Below are 17351 nucleotides of genomic sequence, written 5' to 3'. Positions count from 1 at the left end.
TGATTTCAGTCCAAACACAGCTGGTTTTCAAGTCTTTTTTCTGAATGTTTAGCACATATTTTTTCATTATTTTGCTGCAGATAAGGTCTGGTCTTGGTGAGATGATAAGTAAGCAGTCTTGATGACAGGATATTGCAACTGTTTGTGAAGTCGGGGAAAATGTAGTCTGCTATTGTTTCTAGCTTTAGATGGTGTAATTGTATGAATGATATTTAATCAGATAGATCAGCAATGATTCGATAGTTCTCACATGATGGAACAAGTTGAATGGCTCGCACTGATCTTGCTGCCTGGGACTCACTGCTCATGTCCAGTGTGGCAAGTGTGCAAAATACGTGCTGGGTGGGGTCTTCAGAATCCACCATCAAGAATGGCTCAGCAGCAGCACGACTGATCGAGCTGGTTAGTCCTAAGGACACAGCTGCTGGTTCTGTGCTAGGTGGTGAGACATCCAACAAAAGGGAAAACCATGCTTGACCTCATCCTTACCAATTTGCCTGCAGCAGGTCTATCTATCCATGACAGTATCAGTATCAGTAGGAGTAACCTCTACACAGTCCTTGAGAATATGAAATTCTGCCTTTACATTGAGAATACCCTCCATCATGTTGTGTAGTATTATCACCGTGCCAAATGGAACAGACTTCAAACAGATCTAGCAACTCAAGACAGGGCATCCATAAAGTGCTGTGGGCCATCAACAACAGCCAAATTATACTCCCAACACAAGCTGCAATTTATTGGCTTGATATTACCATCAAGCTAGTGGATCAACTCTGCTATGGGAAAGATGTTATTAAACTTGAAAGAGTGCATAAAAGATTTACAAAGATGTTGCCGGGGTTGGAGGGTTTGATCAGGGTGGGGCTATTTTCGTGGGATGTTGGAGATTGAGGAATGATCTTATAGAGGTTTATAAAATCATGAGGGTCAAAGTCTTTTTCCCAGGGTAGGGGACTCCAAAACACGAGGGCATAGGTTTCAGGTGAAAGGGGAAAGATATAGAAGGGACAACTTTTTCACGCAGAGGGTGCTGTGTGTATGGAATGAGCTGCCAAAAGAAGTGGTGGAAGCTGGTACAATAATGACATTTAAAAGGCATCTGGATGGATACATGGATAGGAAGGTTTGAGAGGGATATGGGCCAAATGTTGGCAAATGGGACTAGATTAATTTAGGGCATCTGATCAGCATGGACGAATTGGACCGAAGGGTTGGTTTCCGTTCTGCACATCTCTATGACTCTATCTAACCATCATCCTGTAACATTTCATAAAATTATCATTGCTGAATCCTCCACTGTCAACAGCATGGGGGTTACCATTGACAGGAAACTGAGCAGGACTAGCCACATAAGTACAGTGGCTGCAAGAGCAGGTTAAAGTCTCAGAATCCTGTGAGGAGTAACGCACCTTCTGACTCCCCAAAGCCTGCCCAGAAACTGCAAAGCCCAAGTCAGAAGTGTGATGGAATACTCCCCCACTTGCCTGGATGAGTGCAGCTCCAACAACACTCAAGGAGCTTGACACCATCCGGGACAAAACAGCCTGCTTCAGTGGCAACACCAACTACAAGGTGCTTTGCAGAAATTCACCAATCTTAGAATCTCTGCAGTGTGGAAACAGGCCCTTCGTCCCAACAAGTCCACACTAACCCTCCAAAGAGTAACCCCGCCAAACCCATTCCCCTCCTCTATTACAATGTACCTAACTTACACATCCCTGAACACTATGGGCAATTTAGCATGGCTAATTCACCTAACCTGCATGTCTTTGGATTGTAGGAGGAAACCAGAGTACCTGGAGGAAACCCATGCAGTCACGAGGAGAATGTGCAAACTCCACACAGACAGTCCAAGACTGGAATCGAACCCAGATGCCTGGCACTGTGAGGCAGCAGTGCTAACACTGAGCCAACGTGCCACCCATCCACAAATGTGACTGACCCAGTCGACCCATAGTCTCTGCCTGCTCCTGCCCCACCAAGGCTTCTTGAAAGTACCTTCCAAACCCAGAATTGCTACTGTCCAGAAGGACTCGGGCAGCAGATACATGGGAACACCATCACCTACAAGTTCCCCTCTAAGCCACTCATTCCCCTGACTTGGAAATATATCACCATTTTTCAGTGTTATTGGATCAAAATCCTGGAACTCCCTCCTTAATGGGTTGTGGGTCTACCTAGGTGAAAGTGAGGACTGCAGATGTTGGAGATTAGAGTTGGGAGTGTAGTGCTGGAAAAGCACAGCAGGTCAAGCAGCATCCGAAGAGCAGGCGAGTCGATGTTTCGGGCAAAAGCCCTTCATCAGGAATGAGGCTCTGGGCCGAGGGGATGAAGAGATAAATGGGAGGGGGGTGGGGCTGGGGTGAAGGTAACTGAGAGTGCGGTAGGTAGATGGAGGTGGGGTAATGGTGATAGGTCAGAGAGGAGGGTGGAGTGGATAGATGGGAAGGAAGATGGCCAGGGAGGATAGGTCATGAGGGAAGTGCCGAATGGAAGGTTGGATCTGGGATAAGGTGGGGGGAGGGGAAATGTGGAACATGGTGAAATCCACATTGATGCCATGGACTGTCCAAAGGCGGAAGATGTGGTGGTTCTTCCTCCAGGCTTTGGGTGGTTATGGAATGGCGATGGACGAGGCCCAGGACCTGCATGTCCTTGTTGGAGTGGGAGGGGGAATTGAAGTGTTCGACCATAGGGAGGTGGAGTTGATTGATATGGGTGTCCTGGAGGTGTTCTCTGAAGCGCTCTGCAAGTAGGCGTCCTGTCTCCCCATTGTAGAGGAGGCCGCATTAGGGGCAACGGATACAGTAAATGACATGTGAAAGTTTGAAACTTTGATCGATGTGAAAGGCTCCTTCAGCGCCTTGTACAGAGGTGAGGGTGGAGGTGTTGCTGCAGATTTTGCAATTACTGTGGTGACAGGGGAAGTTGCTGGGCGAGAAGGGTAGGTTGGTGTGGCGCGTGGACCTGACGAGGTCATCGCAGAGGGAATGGTCTTTACGAAAAGCAGATGGGGGTGGGGAGGGAAATAGTTCTGTGGTGGTAGGGTCCGTTTGTAGATGGCGGTAATGGTGGAGGATGATGCAATGCATACGGAGGTTGGCGGGGTGGAAGGTCCTCACCAGGACCGCGGGGGGTGGTGGTTCTGTCCTTGTTGCGGTTGGGGGTTGGGGTTCGAGGGCGGAGGTACGGGACATGGATGAGATGTGCTAGAGGGCATCGACCACGTGGGAGGGGAAATTGCAGTCTTTAAAAGAAAGAGGCCATCTGGTGTGTTCTGTGGGGAACTGGTCCTCTTGGGGCCTGTGGGTCTACCTACACCAAATGGACTGCAGATGTTCAAGGAAGCAGCTCACCACTACCTTTTCAAGGGCAATTAGGGATGGGCAATAAATGCAGGCATAGCCAATGACAACCACACCCCTTGAATAAAGTTTTAGAAAAATAATCAGCCTGATAAATCAGAATAAAATCATCATTTTCAAATAAAGGTCAGTACTGAGGGAGTGCTGCACTGTCAGAGAGTCAGTACTGAGGGAGTGCTGCACTGTCAGAGGGTCAGTACTGAGGCAGTTCTGCACTGTCAGGGTGGCAGTACTGAGGGTATCCTGCACTGTCAGGGTGGCAGTACTGAGGGAGTCCTGCACTGCCAGATGCTTAGTACTGGCCTGGGCCAATTATCACTGACACATAAGTGCAGTAGAGAAAGTCAACCAGCAGTGCAGCCACTGCATTCTTCAGATTTAATGGGAGGCTTGTCAAACAAATGCTAATGTTCTCCCTGTAGCCAGCACCACAAGCATTCAGGCAACAGTCCTGAAAAGTCAGCTGTGATGATTGGACAACGTGTCCTGATGACCAAAGATATCCCCCCCATCAAGGCCTGTTATGGTTAAAATGGCCAACAATCCAGGGGAGGACAAATAAAACACTACAAACAAAAAAAAAACACTGCAACACTCCTTGAAGTGCAGCAATTTTGACATTATTGGCTGATGGGGCTTGCTACAAAATGTTCAAAATTGCAAAACCTTGTCCATCTGCCTCATCACTGTTTGAATGCAAACACCTTAATGACAAGGCAGGGTGTCAGCAAAGAAGGCAAGAAAAGGAAGCAAATCCTGCACTCTAGAACCTACTGCCTCATGGGATGTCCTGCCCATCTTATCCAAAGCTAACTGAGAATTGGCCTGTTCACTCATATAACCATCCAGAAAGAAGGGACAGCCAAAGACATCATCGATGATTAGTAGTTGTGTGTAGACTAGCCAGTATCTGAGTTCAGTATCTGACAGAAGATAAATAAGTAAACATCCAATATCCATGGTACACTCTCATTAATTGATGACCTGCATACAGTTGCTCAGTTTTCAGGCTTTTAAAAAAAACCTAAAAATATTCCACCATAGTGTTGCATCAACAGAATTCCATTCAGTTCTTCTCTGAGTCAGGAGTTAAGGAATTTTGGCAAACTAGTGAACAGCGAACTTTAATCTATTTTCTGGATTAGTGGTGCTGGAAGAGCACAGCAGTTCAGGCAGCATCCGAGGAGCAGTAAAATCAATCTTTAATCTATAACTTATCCCATGTTGTAGCTGCCTCTGGAGTGTTTGATGAAGGCAATGCAGAGGGAGCTTTTCTCTGTATTTGAACCTGTGTTGTAACTGCCCAGGAAGCATTTGATGGAGACAGTGTGGAATAGCTTTTATGTAATCTTAATCTAATCCTGTCTTGCACCTCCCCTAGTGGTTTGATAGTGACAATTTTGAGAGTTTTACTCTGTATCTACCCCAATGCTGTATTTGGCCTGGAACCAAAATAGACCATAAGACACAGGAGCAGAATTAGGCCACTTGGCAATGAACTATTAACTAATACCCTAGTGAATCTTTTCTGGACTGTCTCCAATTCCAGTGTATATTTTCTCAAGTAAGGGGCAAAATTGTTCACAGTAATAGAGGTGTGATCAGACTATTGTCTTGTACAGTTTTAGCAAGATTCCTACCCCCTTTTTATATCTCTGTGCTACAGCTTTCTGCAATTTTTTTCCATTTAATAATGTTCAAAACTTCTATTCTTTCTCATAAAGTGCATGCCCATATATTTTCGCACATTATGTTCCATCTGTTTGCCCATTTACTTAACCTGGACTTATACCACTGCAGGAGAAAGTGAGGACTGCAGATGCTGGAGACCAGAGTTGAAAAATGTGGTGCTGGAAAAACACAGCAGGCCAGGCAGCATCCGAGGAGCAGGAGAATCGATGTTTCGGGCATAAGCCCTAACATCCTCGCCAGTCACCTCCCTATTATAGTACATTCAGTTTCCTCATTCAAATCAGTAGAATATATTACAAATAATTGTGGCCCCAGCACTGACACTTGTTCTACTCATTGCAGGTCACCATCTTGAAAATGCCCCATTGTCCCAACACTCTGACTTAATGAGATTAGTCAAATTTCTATCCACACTAATATACTACCATGGACTCCTATCCTATTCAGCAGTCTTATGAATGGTATCTAATCAAATACCTGGAAATCTAAACATATTATGCCTACTGTTTCCTTTTATATATCCTGCTTGTTGCCTCCTCAAAGAACTTGAATAAATTTGTCAGGTATGATTTTCCCTTCATGAAGTTATGCTGATTCTGCTTGATCATACTATGTATTTTTAAATGTTCTCTATCTCATGACTCATTGGGGCAGTGCACTGGACATAAGTCCTGCTATTCCGGGAGTTACAACCACATTTAAAGAATTTTAAATATGCAGGGGTTCCCTGATTTATTGCCTCTTAGAACAATTATGAACCATCAACATATAACTCTACTTAATAAAACTCTAATCCCCTTATAAATAACCCTTTATACACAAACGGACTGACAGATATAGATGGGGAGAAAAACAATAGGTGAAATCGATAATGGGAACTCTGGAAAGCAATTCAGTCAACATGATTGACAGGATCCACTGAGATGGCTCTTGTGCTGGTCAGAATGCTGCTTTTCAGTCTTTTTTTTTAATCCTTCCATTGGTTTGAACTAGGCACAGGGTGGTTGTTTCACCGATAAAATGTCTCTGACTAAAAATTACACCTTACAGCAACTGCTGAATGAAAGAAAAACTGGTATTTTTCAGCTTAAAGTGGCTTTATTTGCAGAGAACAGACAGTGCTCCTGCACTGATGATCTGAGATATTTCTCTGCATCGTGTTCCCAGACCTAAGCAGTTTGGCTATATGAGAACCAATCAAATTATTTACTTTCATACCATGCTGTAGTCCTTGATTTTAAATGTTATTTTCTTCTTTCAGTACAAAATAACACGCTAAAATAAAGACACTCAGTCTTTATATTTTATAACAGATTCTAACATTTTTCTTGTGACTGATGTTAAGCTAACTGGCTACTTCTTATTGTCTCTGTCTTTAAATAAAAGCGTTATATTGACAATTTTCCAATTTTCAAGGGCTTTTGCTGAATCTGAATTTTCTTGGAAGATTGGAATTCATTTCCTTGTTTACATCTATGAGGGTAGGAGTAAAATTGTCCAGAGACTAATGAGGATTTTTCGATCACTATGTCACTATATCACTGAGTGGTCAGTGCTCAGTTTCACAATGTTAACTCTTGCTCAGTTTCCTCAGCACAGAAGTCTTGTTCCTAAGTATCAGGAGACTGAGAAAATTGTAAATAAAACTCCTGTTTCCAACCTCAAAAACTTGTCATATTTAGAATGGTACTTGGTAATAATAATCTCTGCTGCAATTGATGCCCCAAAATGAATCTGAAAGGATAGGATATCAATCTATTTCAATATGTGTAGTATGTAGAATGAGGCCAGTCATGAGGCCAGGTTAACCCAGGCACAGGTTGGATCGAGTCATGAGTGAGCAGTGGTCAGACTTCTGCCTGTTTCTGCTGTCTTGGTGTTAGTGTAGTGGTTTTGGCTAAGCTGTGATATTGTGGCATGCTGACTTAGATTGAATCCAACAGATGGTTAAAGACAGTATTGTTGATGATTAGAGAATGTCCCTTTTAGTAAGTCAAAAAATCTCAGAATTGTTAGTGTTCAAGAGTGTTACTGAGCTCATCATGTCTGCAGTGGCTCTTCACATAAGCACTTCACTTTGTCCCATTCTCCTTTATTTTCCCCCAGAATTATGCATGTTTTTCCTTTACAGATGATAACACAACACTGTTTTGAAGGCCACAACTGAGCTTGCCTATTCCATACTCCCAAGCAGTGCATCCCAGATGTCAGTCACTAACTATGTGAAAAAGATTTTTCTCTGTCACTATTGCATCTTTTGCCAAATACTTTAAAGCTGAGTTCTCTTGTTCTCAGTTGAAACTTTATTGCTGGAACAGCACAGCAGGTCAGGCAGCATCCAGGGAACAGGAGATTCGACGTTTCGGGCACAGGCCCTTCTTCAGGAATGAGCAGAGAGTGTTCAGCAGGAGAAGATAAAAGGTAGGGAGGAGGGACTTGGAGGAGGGGCGTTGGAAATGTGATAGGTGGAAAGAGGTCAAGGTGAGGGTGATAGGTCGGAGTAGGATGGAGGCGGAGAGGTCAAGAAGAAGACTGCAGGTCAGGAAGGCGGTGCCGGGCTGGAGGGATTCGGCTGAGACAAGGTGGGGGGAGGGGGGATGAAGAAACTGGTGAAGTCCAAGTTCATCCCCTGTGGTTGGAGGGTTCCCAGTCGGAAGATAAGACGCTCCTCCTCCGACCGTCGCGTTGTTGTGGTTTGGCGGTGGCACCCGCATGGGCCCCAGCTATGCCTGCCTCTTCGTAGGGTATGTGGAACAATCCATCTTCCGCAACTACACTGGCCCCACCCCCCATCTTTTCCTTCGCTACATTGATGACTGTATCGGCGCTACCTCGTGCTCCCACGAGGAGGTTGAACAGTTCATCCACTACACTAACACCTTCCACCCCGACCTCAAATTCACCTGGACAGTCTCGGACTCCTCCCTCCCCTTCCTAGACCTTTCTGTTTCTATCTCAGGCAACCGAATCAACACGGACATCTACTACAAACCAACCGACTCCCACAGCTACCTGGACTACACCTCCTCCCATCCTGCCCCCTGTAAAAACGCCATCCCATTCTCCCAATTCCTTCGTCTCCGCCGCATCTGCTCCCAGGAGGACCAGTTCAAAATACGTACAACACAGATGGCCTCCTTCTTCAAGGACCGCAATTTCCCCCCCGACGTGGTCGACGGTGCCCTCACCGCATCTCCTCCACTTCCCGCTCCTCCGCCCTTGAGCCCCGCCCCTCCAACCGCCACCAGGACAGAACCCCACTGGTCCTCACCTACCACCCCACCAATCTCCATGTACAGCGCATCATCCGCCGTCACTTCTGCCACCTCCAAACAGACCCCAGCACCAAGGATATATTTCCCTCCCCTCCCCTATCAGCTTTCCGTAGAGACCACTCCCTCCGCGACTCCCTTGTCAGATCCACACCCCCCACCGACCCAACCTCCACTCCCGGCACCTTCCCTTGCAACCGCAGGAGGTGCAACACTTGCGCCCACACCTCCCCCCTCACTTCTCTCCAAGGCCCCAAAGGAAACTTCCATATCCGCCACAGATTCACCTGCACCTCCACCCACATCATCTACTGCATCCGCTGCAGCCGGTGTGGCCTCCTCTATATTGGGGAGACAGGCCGCCTACTTGCGGAGCGATTCAGAGAGCACCTCTGGGCCACCCGGACGAACCAACCCAACCACCCTGTAGCACAGCATTTCAACTCCCCCTCCCACTTGACCGAGGATATGCAGGTCATTGGACTCATCCACCGCCAAACCACAACAACGCGACGGTCGGAGGAGGAGCGTCTTATCTTCCGACTGGGAACCCTCCAACCACAGGGGATGAACTTGGACTTCACCAGTTTCTTCATCCCCCCTCCCCCCACCTTGTCTCAGCCGAATCCCTCCAGCCCGGCACCGCCTTCCTGACCTGCAGTCTTCTTCTTGACCTCTCCGCCTCCATCCTACTCCGACCTATCACCCTCACCTTGACCTCTTTCCACCTATCACATTTCCAACGCCCCTCCTCCAAGTCCCTCCTCCCTACCTTTTATCTTCTCCTGCTGAACACTCTCTGCTCATTCCTGAAGAAGGGCCTGTGCCCGAAACATCGAAACTCCTGTTCCCTGGATGCTGCCTGACCTGCTGTGCTGTTCCAGCAATAAAGTTTCAACTTTGATCTCCAGCATCTGCAGACCTCACTTTCTTCTCTTGTTCTCAATCCTTCCATCAATGGGAACAGTTTCTGCCTGTCTATTCTGTCCAGACCCTTCATGGTTTTGAACAGTGTGATCAAACTTTCCCCCAGTCTTCTCTTCTTCATGAACAGTCTCACATTTTTTGATCCATGCTTGTAACTGAAATTCCTCACCCCTTGAAGCATTCTTCTATTCCCGTTTTGCACTCCTGCTCCATTCCTTCACAAGGTTCTTATAGTATAGCATCCAAAATTGTACAGAATGCTCCAGCTGAGGATGAAATAATGTCTTTACAAGTTCAGAATAACCTCCCTGCTCTTGTACTCCAGACAGTAGTGATAAAGCCCAGAATACTGTGTGCTTTATTAACTACTTTTTAAATCTGACCTGCCACTTTTGATGAATTATGCACGTGTACACCCGGGTGTCTCTGCTTATGCACTCCTTTTGAATTCTACCCTTTATTTTATACTCCTCTCCAAACTCTCCCTCCTCAACTGTTTCACCTCACATTTCTATGCATTGAACATCATTTGGTATCTATCTGCCTTTCCCACCAACTTATCTACACTATCATCACTATAGTTTACAATATTTGAAGTTCTGCATCATCCTCTGACTTTGAAATCTTCCCCTGTACACACTGGTCTGTATCATAAATACATAACAGGAAAAGCAAGAATTCCAACATTGATCCTTGGAAAGATTCACTCCACACCTTCCTCTCGAACGTGCCCCAAAAAGAAATCCATTGACCAATAGTCTGTTTCTTCTCACTTAGCCAATGTTGTGTCTATGATGCTTCTATTTCATAAGCTTTAACTTCACAAGTCTGTTGTGAGCCACTGTAACAAATGCCATCTACATCACTTCACATTATAACATCCATCAATCCTCTCTGTTACCTCATCAAAAACCTCCAATAAGTTAGTCAAGCGTAATTTGCCCTTTAATTAATCCCCATTTGTACATGTGACTTTTAATTTTGTACCAAATTATCATTTCTGGAGGTTTTTGTGCCTCTGAAGTTAAACTAACTGGCGTGTTGTTTGCAGGCTTAGATTTGCACTCTTTTTGAATAAGGGTGTTATATTTCTAAAATGAAGTATGACTGAAAATCTATTTCCAAAGCCTCACAATTTCCAATCTCACTTCACAGTTGATGCATCTCACCCGGTCCAGAAGCATTGTCAAATTTAAGTACGCAACCTATCCAATGCCTTTGAATGTTTGATCTACCTTCTCTTTCACCATGACCTTGGGCAGCATCTTCTCTCTTGGTAAAAATAGATATCAAGTACTCATTTAATTCCTTGGCCATGTCACCAGGATTTATGTGCTAATTGCCTTTTTGGTCCCTATCAATCTTTGTTCTTCCTTTTACCATATTTTTACTATATATATGCCTGTAGAGGACTTCTGAATTACTTTCTTATGTTTGCTGCCAGTCTCTTTTCATATTCCCTCTTTACTTATTTGTTTTTACACTTCTCCTGTAAGGATCTGTGAAGTCCTGGACACTGGCACCAGTACAGTGACCACCAGAAATGTACTGGGCCAGTATTTTCGCCAAACGCATAAGGAGACGATTTTTAACTAAATAGTGAGGATATAGGATCATGTGGTAAATTTGGGAACATGTGGTAAATCAAAGAGTAGAGTCAAAACTAAAAATATAGAGTTTTAAAATGGGAAATAATAAAAAAGCCACAATGGATAGAGAGTACAAATTTAAGAGTTAACCCAACAGAAAGACTAAAGTTTGCAAAGACAGTAAAAGGATAAAGCTTTTCATCTCATACATAGTATTTGAAACTATAGTGATTGGAACGAGGGCCAGGTGGGTCTCATTGTCTATGAGGCCCTTGATTGAGTTTGTTAAACTGGGCCACTCAGGGAACCCTGGCTTACAGAAGATACACACCTGCACACACACAACATGGGTGCTGGGGAAAAAAATAAGCACTACCGCAGTTAGGCGGTAGTGTGGGGGTTTTAAAAAAAAAATTTTTAAAAGAAAGAAAAAAAAAGAATAGGAGTGCCAGACATTAAAAAAAAAGAAGATTCAGACAGTCTGTTCATTCCAAGGACTGGCTCTGTGCTGGCTGATCAGAGATCATATACTGTGCACATGTAAATAAAGGGTGACTTGGTGACAGGATACTGGCCTCTGTGCAGTTATTTCCGAAACAAAATGGATGAAGCAATGAGTAAATATGATCTGGTAGCCATTACAAAGGCCTCTTCTAACATCTGTCAGAGGGAAAAACATTAGAAGCTATTATTAAAGTTCTAACACAGCACTTGGTTAAATTCAAGGTAATCAGACAGCGTTGACATGATTTTGTGAAAAAAAATTGTATTTAACTATATTCTATTGTAGTTATGTGATGAATTAAGATAAAGGGATGGAAGAAATGGTTTCCAAATTTGCTGATGACACAAAGATAAGTAGGAAAGGAAGTTGTGAAGAGATTGGCATAAGAAACCTGTGAAAAAAAAATGAAGAGTACAGTAGGAAATTGTGAAATTGTCCATTTTGGCAGGAAGAATAACAAAAGATTGCCTAAATAGTGAGATATTGCAGAGTTTGGAAAATGGACCTGGGGGCTGTTGTGCATGAATCCAAAAAGGTTAGTATGCAAATACAGCAAGTAAATAGAAAAATTAATAGAATGTTATTTATTTGAGTGGTTTGAATACAAAAATAGTAAAGTTATACAAGGCACTACTAAGACCGCAGCTGGAGTTCTGTGTACAGTATTCATAATTTTCTGTAAGAGAATGATGAAAATACATTAAAGATGTTTCAACTCAGGTCGACTAAATTAATTCCTGAATTGAGAGACTTGTCTTATAAGGAAAAGTTGGACATGCTAGATCTCTACCTGCTGAAGTGTAGAAGAGTCAGTGCCGACTTGATTGAAACATAGAAGATCCTGAGATATTAGATGTGAGAGAGGGTGTTTCCCCTTCTGGGAGAAGTCAGAGCTAGGTACTGCTGCTTAAAAATCAGGGGTCACCCATTTAATACAGAGTTAAAGCAAGGGTTGTGAATCATTGGAACTCTTCTGCTGAAAGCAGAGTTTTGAATTTTTTTAAGGTGAAATTAGGTAGATTTTAGTTTATCAATGGGTGAAAGGCTATCACGAGTTGGATTCACTATGTTAATGGACCTCTATCCCAGACCCTATGCTTATATCTTTCATGATGGGCAGACAGTTAGAATGAGAGAAAGACAATGTGGCATGTAAAAGCACAGAGCAAGTGGAAGCTGTTTGTCTGGGGAGGCTGTCTGTCAGAGAAACTCATCTCATACCACTTCCCTGCGACCCTTTCAAGCAGCACATTCTAGACCCTAACTACTAACTGGTGAGGAAAAAGTTTTTCCATCATTTTCCTGTTGATTCTTTTACCAATTAGTCTTAGTCAGTGTTCTCCCATCTGTGATACCACCACCAATAGGAACTGTTCCTCCCTATCGAGTCTGTCCAGACTCCTCATGATTTTGAACACCTTGACCAAATCACCTCTCGGCCTTCTTTTCTCCAATTTCTCAATTTCTCCAATTTCTCCACAGTCTCAAATTCTCCAGTTTATCCTCATCACTGACATTTCTCATCCGTTGAACTATACTTGATTGTTTTCTGCTCTCGCTGATAACTTAAATCTGTCCTCATGTGGGGTTGAGAATAGCAATGTTCTAGTTGAGGCTGAACCAGTGTTATATATGGTTTTGTGCCTGTATTTTATACCTTTTTGTATAAAGCTGAAGATCCCAGATGACTTCTTAACCTGTCCTGCCACCCTTAGTGATCTATGTTAACATACACCCAGGTTCCTTTGCTATTTAGAAGTGTAGCCTTTATTTATATTGTCTTTCCCTGCTTTTCCTATCAAAATAAATCACTTCATACTTCTCTGCTTAAAACCTTACCGCCAACACGTCCATCCATTGATTTGATTTGATTTGATTTATTATTGTCTCATGTACTGAGATACAGTGAAAAGTATTGTTTTGTGTGCTAACCAGACAAATCATACCTTCCATAAGTACATCTGGGTAATGGAATGGAATTCAGAATGTAGTGTTACAAGTACTGAGAAGGTGCAGAGAAAAATCAACTCTAATATATGAGAGATTGATTCATAAGTTTGATAACAGAAGGGAATAATCTGTTGGTACCTGTTTTCAAACTTTTGTATCTTCTGCCTGATGGAAGAGGGTGAAAGAGAGTATAACGGGGTGGGAGGGATCTTTGATTATGTTGACTGCTTTCCTGAGGCAACGGGAGGCATGGACAGAGTCAATGGTTTGCATGATGGGCTGGGCTGTGTTCACAACTCTGTGTAATTTCTTGCGGTCTTGGGCAGACCGGTTGCCATACCAAGCTATGATGCATCCAGATAGAATGCTTTCTGTGGTGCATTTATAAAAGTTAATAAGAGTCATTGTGGACATGCAGAACTTCCTTAGCCTTCTGAGAAAGTAGAGTCGTTGGTCTGCTTTCTTGACTGTAGTATTGATGTGGATGTACCAGAATAGGTCATTAGTGATATTTGCCAATATGGGCGGCATGGTAGTTCAATGGTTAGCACTGCTGCCGCACAGTGCCAGGGACCCAGGTTCGATTCCAGCCACAGGTGACTGTGTGGGGTTTGCACATTCTCCCTGTGTCTGCATAGGTTTCCTCCGTGTGCTCTGGTTTCCTTCCCCAGTCCAAAGATGTGCAAGTTAAGTGAACTGACCATGCTAAATTGCCCATAGTGTTCAGGGATGTGTAGGTTAGGTGCATTAGTCAGGGGTAAATGTAGAGTAATAGGGTAAGGAAATGGGTTTGGGTGGGATACTCTTCAGAGGGTCAGTGTGGATTTGTTTGGCCGAAGGGCCTGTTTCCACACTGTAGGGATTCTATGATTCTGTGACTTACCCTTAAGAACTTGGAACTCTCGATCACCTTCGTCTCAGCACCGTTGATACAGACAGGGGCATATCCTCCACTCTGCTTCCTGAAGTCAATGGCCAGCTCCTTCATCTTGCTGACTTTGAGGGAGAGACTGTTGTCTTTACACCATGCCACTAAGCTGTCTGTCTTCTTCCTGTACTCTGTTTGAGATCCGACCCACAACGACGGTGTCATCAGTAAATTTGTAAATGGAATTACAGATGCATTTGGCCACATAGTCAACTGGTTTAAAGAAAAGATATTGATACAGAGACATTAATAAAAGAGACAGAGAACTCAACTGTCAGATATAAAAGTAACTAAAAGGGATTGAAAAAATAAATCTGGAAGACTACATTTTGACAGGGATCTGGCAGTGAGCTGAAGGTCAATGTTAGAGCTGGAAAGTGATTCATACAAAAGTGTTGGATTCTGGTTGAGCGAATGAGGTTAGTGCTCCTGGAGAAAAGAAGGGCTTGCATTTATATTGCACTTTGGATATCCACTAGCCATCTGAGAGTGCTTTACACTCAATCGTGTAGTTTTAAAGTGGTCTTACTGTAACAGAAGGCAAAATGTACATAGCACACTCCCACAAATGCCTACATGATAATGATAAATAATTCTTTTTCATGATATTGATTGGAGGATAAATATTGCCAGGACCCCAGGAGAACTCCCCTACTTTTCTTTGAAGTCATATTCTGAGTTCCTTTATGTTCACCTAAACAAACAGCTGGAGACACAGTATAAGACCTCATCTGAAAAACTGTGCATCTGACAATACACTGGCATGTCACCATGGAGTTCTGTGCTAACAGTGTTCACTGTGAAAATTTGTGACTCATACAGCTGACACCCTTAGGAGGTTTTGATGTGACAAGTTGATAGGTTTAGGGTGCTGGATCATGTTGAATGGACTGAATGGCCTGGCCTATTCATAGGAAGAAGTGATGTTGCTGTAACATGTTTGGTGCCGCATGAGCTTCTAATTGAGATTCAAGCTTTCCTCTCAGTGAATAATCTCTTACTTCAATCTGCTTTGTTTTAGATTGGTAAATAATGTCCAATCCAACTTGGCTGACCCCATGGCAGACTGATGACTCTGGGCATGTACCAGCTCGAATGGAAACCATGGCATCAATTGCCACACCCAGTATCTCCATATCTACTCAACAAACTCCAAAGAAATTCGCACCTGTGGTGGCTCCAAAACCCAAGTTTAATCCCTACAAACAGAATGGACAGCCCCTGGGACAGGTGCAAACTGAAAGTAAGTTGAACAGAATTCAAATCTACTATAAAAATGCATGTATGGTGTACAAACCTGATGTCGCTGCAAGTTAGGTGTAATATGTTTCTTCATTCTTTGCTATGAAAATCATTGGCTGCACCAGAATTTATTGCCTATCCCTAGTAGCTCTTGGAAAGGTGGTATTGAGCTGTCTGCAATCCATTTTTTTTGTAGGTTTTCTGTTAGGAAGGAAGATCCAGGATTTTGACCTAGTGGCACTGAAAGAATGGTGACATATTTCCAAATATGTTTGATGAGAGACTTGGAGGTGAATGTACAGGTGGTGGTGATGTTTCCATGTATCTTCTGCCTTGTCTTTTTAGTGATTTGAAAGTCACTGCTAAGGAGCCTTGGTGAATTCTGCAGTGCATCTTGTAAGTGGTAAATACTGTTGCTACTGAGCGTCGAAGTTGGAGCGAGTGCATGTATAAGATGCTGAGTGCAGGATAATTAACTCTTTTAATGGTTTCTGTTTTGTAAATCACAATAGGCTCTGATGGCTATATACTTGGTCTTCATTTCAGCTTATTTGTGCTGTGTAATCTTGGCTTGGGTGTGAAGTTCCTTTTACTGAATTAGACTGTCAACCCAATTCATGCAATCAGTGGCTGTGTAAGCAAATACCTAGGAAGCCTGTGAAAGGATGTTTGAAATGTTGTGGTTTTGGTGTCTCCTTTCTGATGCCTTTCAGCTTTCAAAGATGTAGCCATCGGAGCATCCAGTCTTGTTCAGTTTGAGATGTGTCAGTTTTATACTGCACACTTCGAACTGTGGTTATGCGTAACTCTTCTTATTTCTATCTTTGTCTTTTCCACTCTCTAAATGTAAATCTATCACTAAATCTCTTTTACTTTTTGTGTATGTTTGTGCCCTGGGACTCACCATCTGTCTGTCTATGCTTTCATAACAATGTGCCTGCCATTTTGATGTGAGTAACTTCATGTTTCCTCACACTCTGAAGTAGCAATTTGCTCAGTACCATTTCCCTGACTTTTCCCTATTATTTTAGGCATTCTTCCCTTCTAGATTAATTTCACTCATGTAAGCCAGGATTAAACCCGTCTTTTTTTCTGTTTGTTTTGGGCATGTGGGTGTTAATGATTAGACTAACGGTCTCTTGCCCATCTCTAATTATTCAGAGGGCAGTTAATGGGGAAGCACATGACAGTCGATCTGGAGTCACATGTAGGCTGGGCCAGGTAAAGCTGGCAGAATTTCTTCCCTGAAGGAAGTCAGTGAACCAGATGGTTTTTACAATAGTCACTCATGGCGGAATTTGAATCCTTGTCCTCTGAACATTACTCCGGGGTTCTGGATTGCTAGGCTACTGACATTGCCACTGTGCCACCACCTCCATTACCACAATGCATTCCAGATGCTAACCACTTGCAATATGTGAACAGCTTTTCCTTGTGTCGTCATTGCTCACTTTATAAATGACCTTAAATTAGTTCCCTGTCTTGTTATTGTTGATTCCAACAATGTGAAGAGTTTCTCCCAAATATGCTGTCCCAAATCTCTCAAGATTCTGAATAAATCTAGCAAATCCCCTCTCAACGTTGTTTCACCAACTTCCCCAATCATTATACATCACTAAAATCAATGAAGAGCCCTACAGAATTTTCTGATGTAATCAAACATCATCATTGCCCCAATTCTCTCCCTCTCTTATAATTCCTCTGTCTTGGATGATTGGACAATTTCTTTGTCCATCGTCTCTCTTCCACTTTGCCTTTGAATTTCTCTCTTTCTCCCCTTTTCACCCCTTCTTTTATGTTCCATCCTCTTCTCTTGATCCTTCCTTTCCCTCATCTCACCATCTGCATCTCATTATCTTTGTCTATCTGCTGCTCCAC

The 17351-nt window shown here is 43.4% G+C and overlaps 1 protein-coding gene across 11 annotated transcripts in view; it reads left to right on the top strand.

Annotated features, from left to right (window-relative positions):
• The window catches only part of lpp (LIM domain containing preferred translocation partner in lipoma), a 396217-nt gene that overhangs the window by 124006 nt on the left and 254860 nt on the right, over positions 1-17351 (top strand). For all 11 annotated transcript variants that reach the window (XR_015759138.1, XM_087993414.1, XM_087993419.1 and 8 more), the window contains one exon: positions 15253-15474. Coding sequence is in view for 10 of the 11 variants with exons in the window: in XM_087993414.1 (XP_087849540.1) it covers positions 15264-15474 (211 nt within the window). In the remaining variant the exon portion in view is untranslated. The remainder of the gene's footprint in view (positions 1-15252; positions 15475-17351) is intronic.

Source organism: Chiloscyllium plagiosum, unplaced genomic scaffold (genome assembly GCF_037043375.1).
Source record: "Chiloscyllium plagiosum isolate Xiang-an unplaced genomic scaffold, Cpla_swu_hap1 HiC_scaffold_13, whole genome shotgun sequence".
NCBI lineage: Eukaryota > Metazoa > Chordata > Chondrichthyes > Orectolobiformes > Hemiscylliidae > Chiloscyllium > Chiloscyllium plagiosum.
The sequence above is the reverse complement of the archived record's forward strand: the minus strand, read 5'-3'. Positions and strand labels throughout refer to the sequence as shown.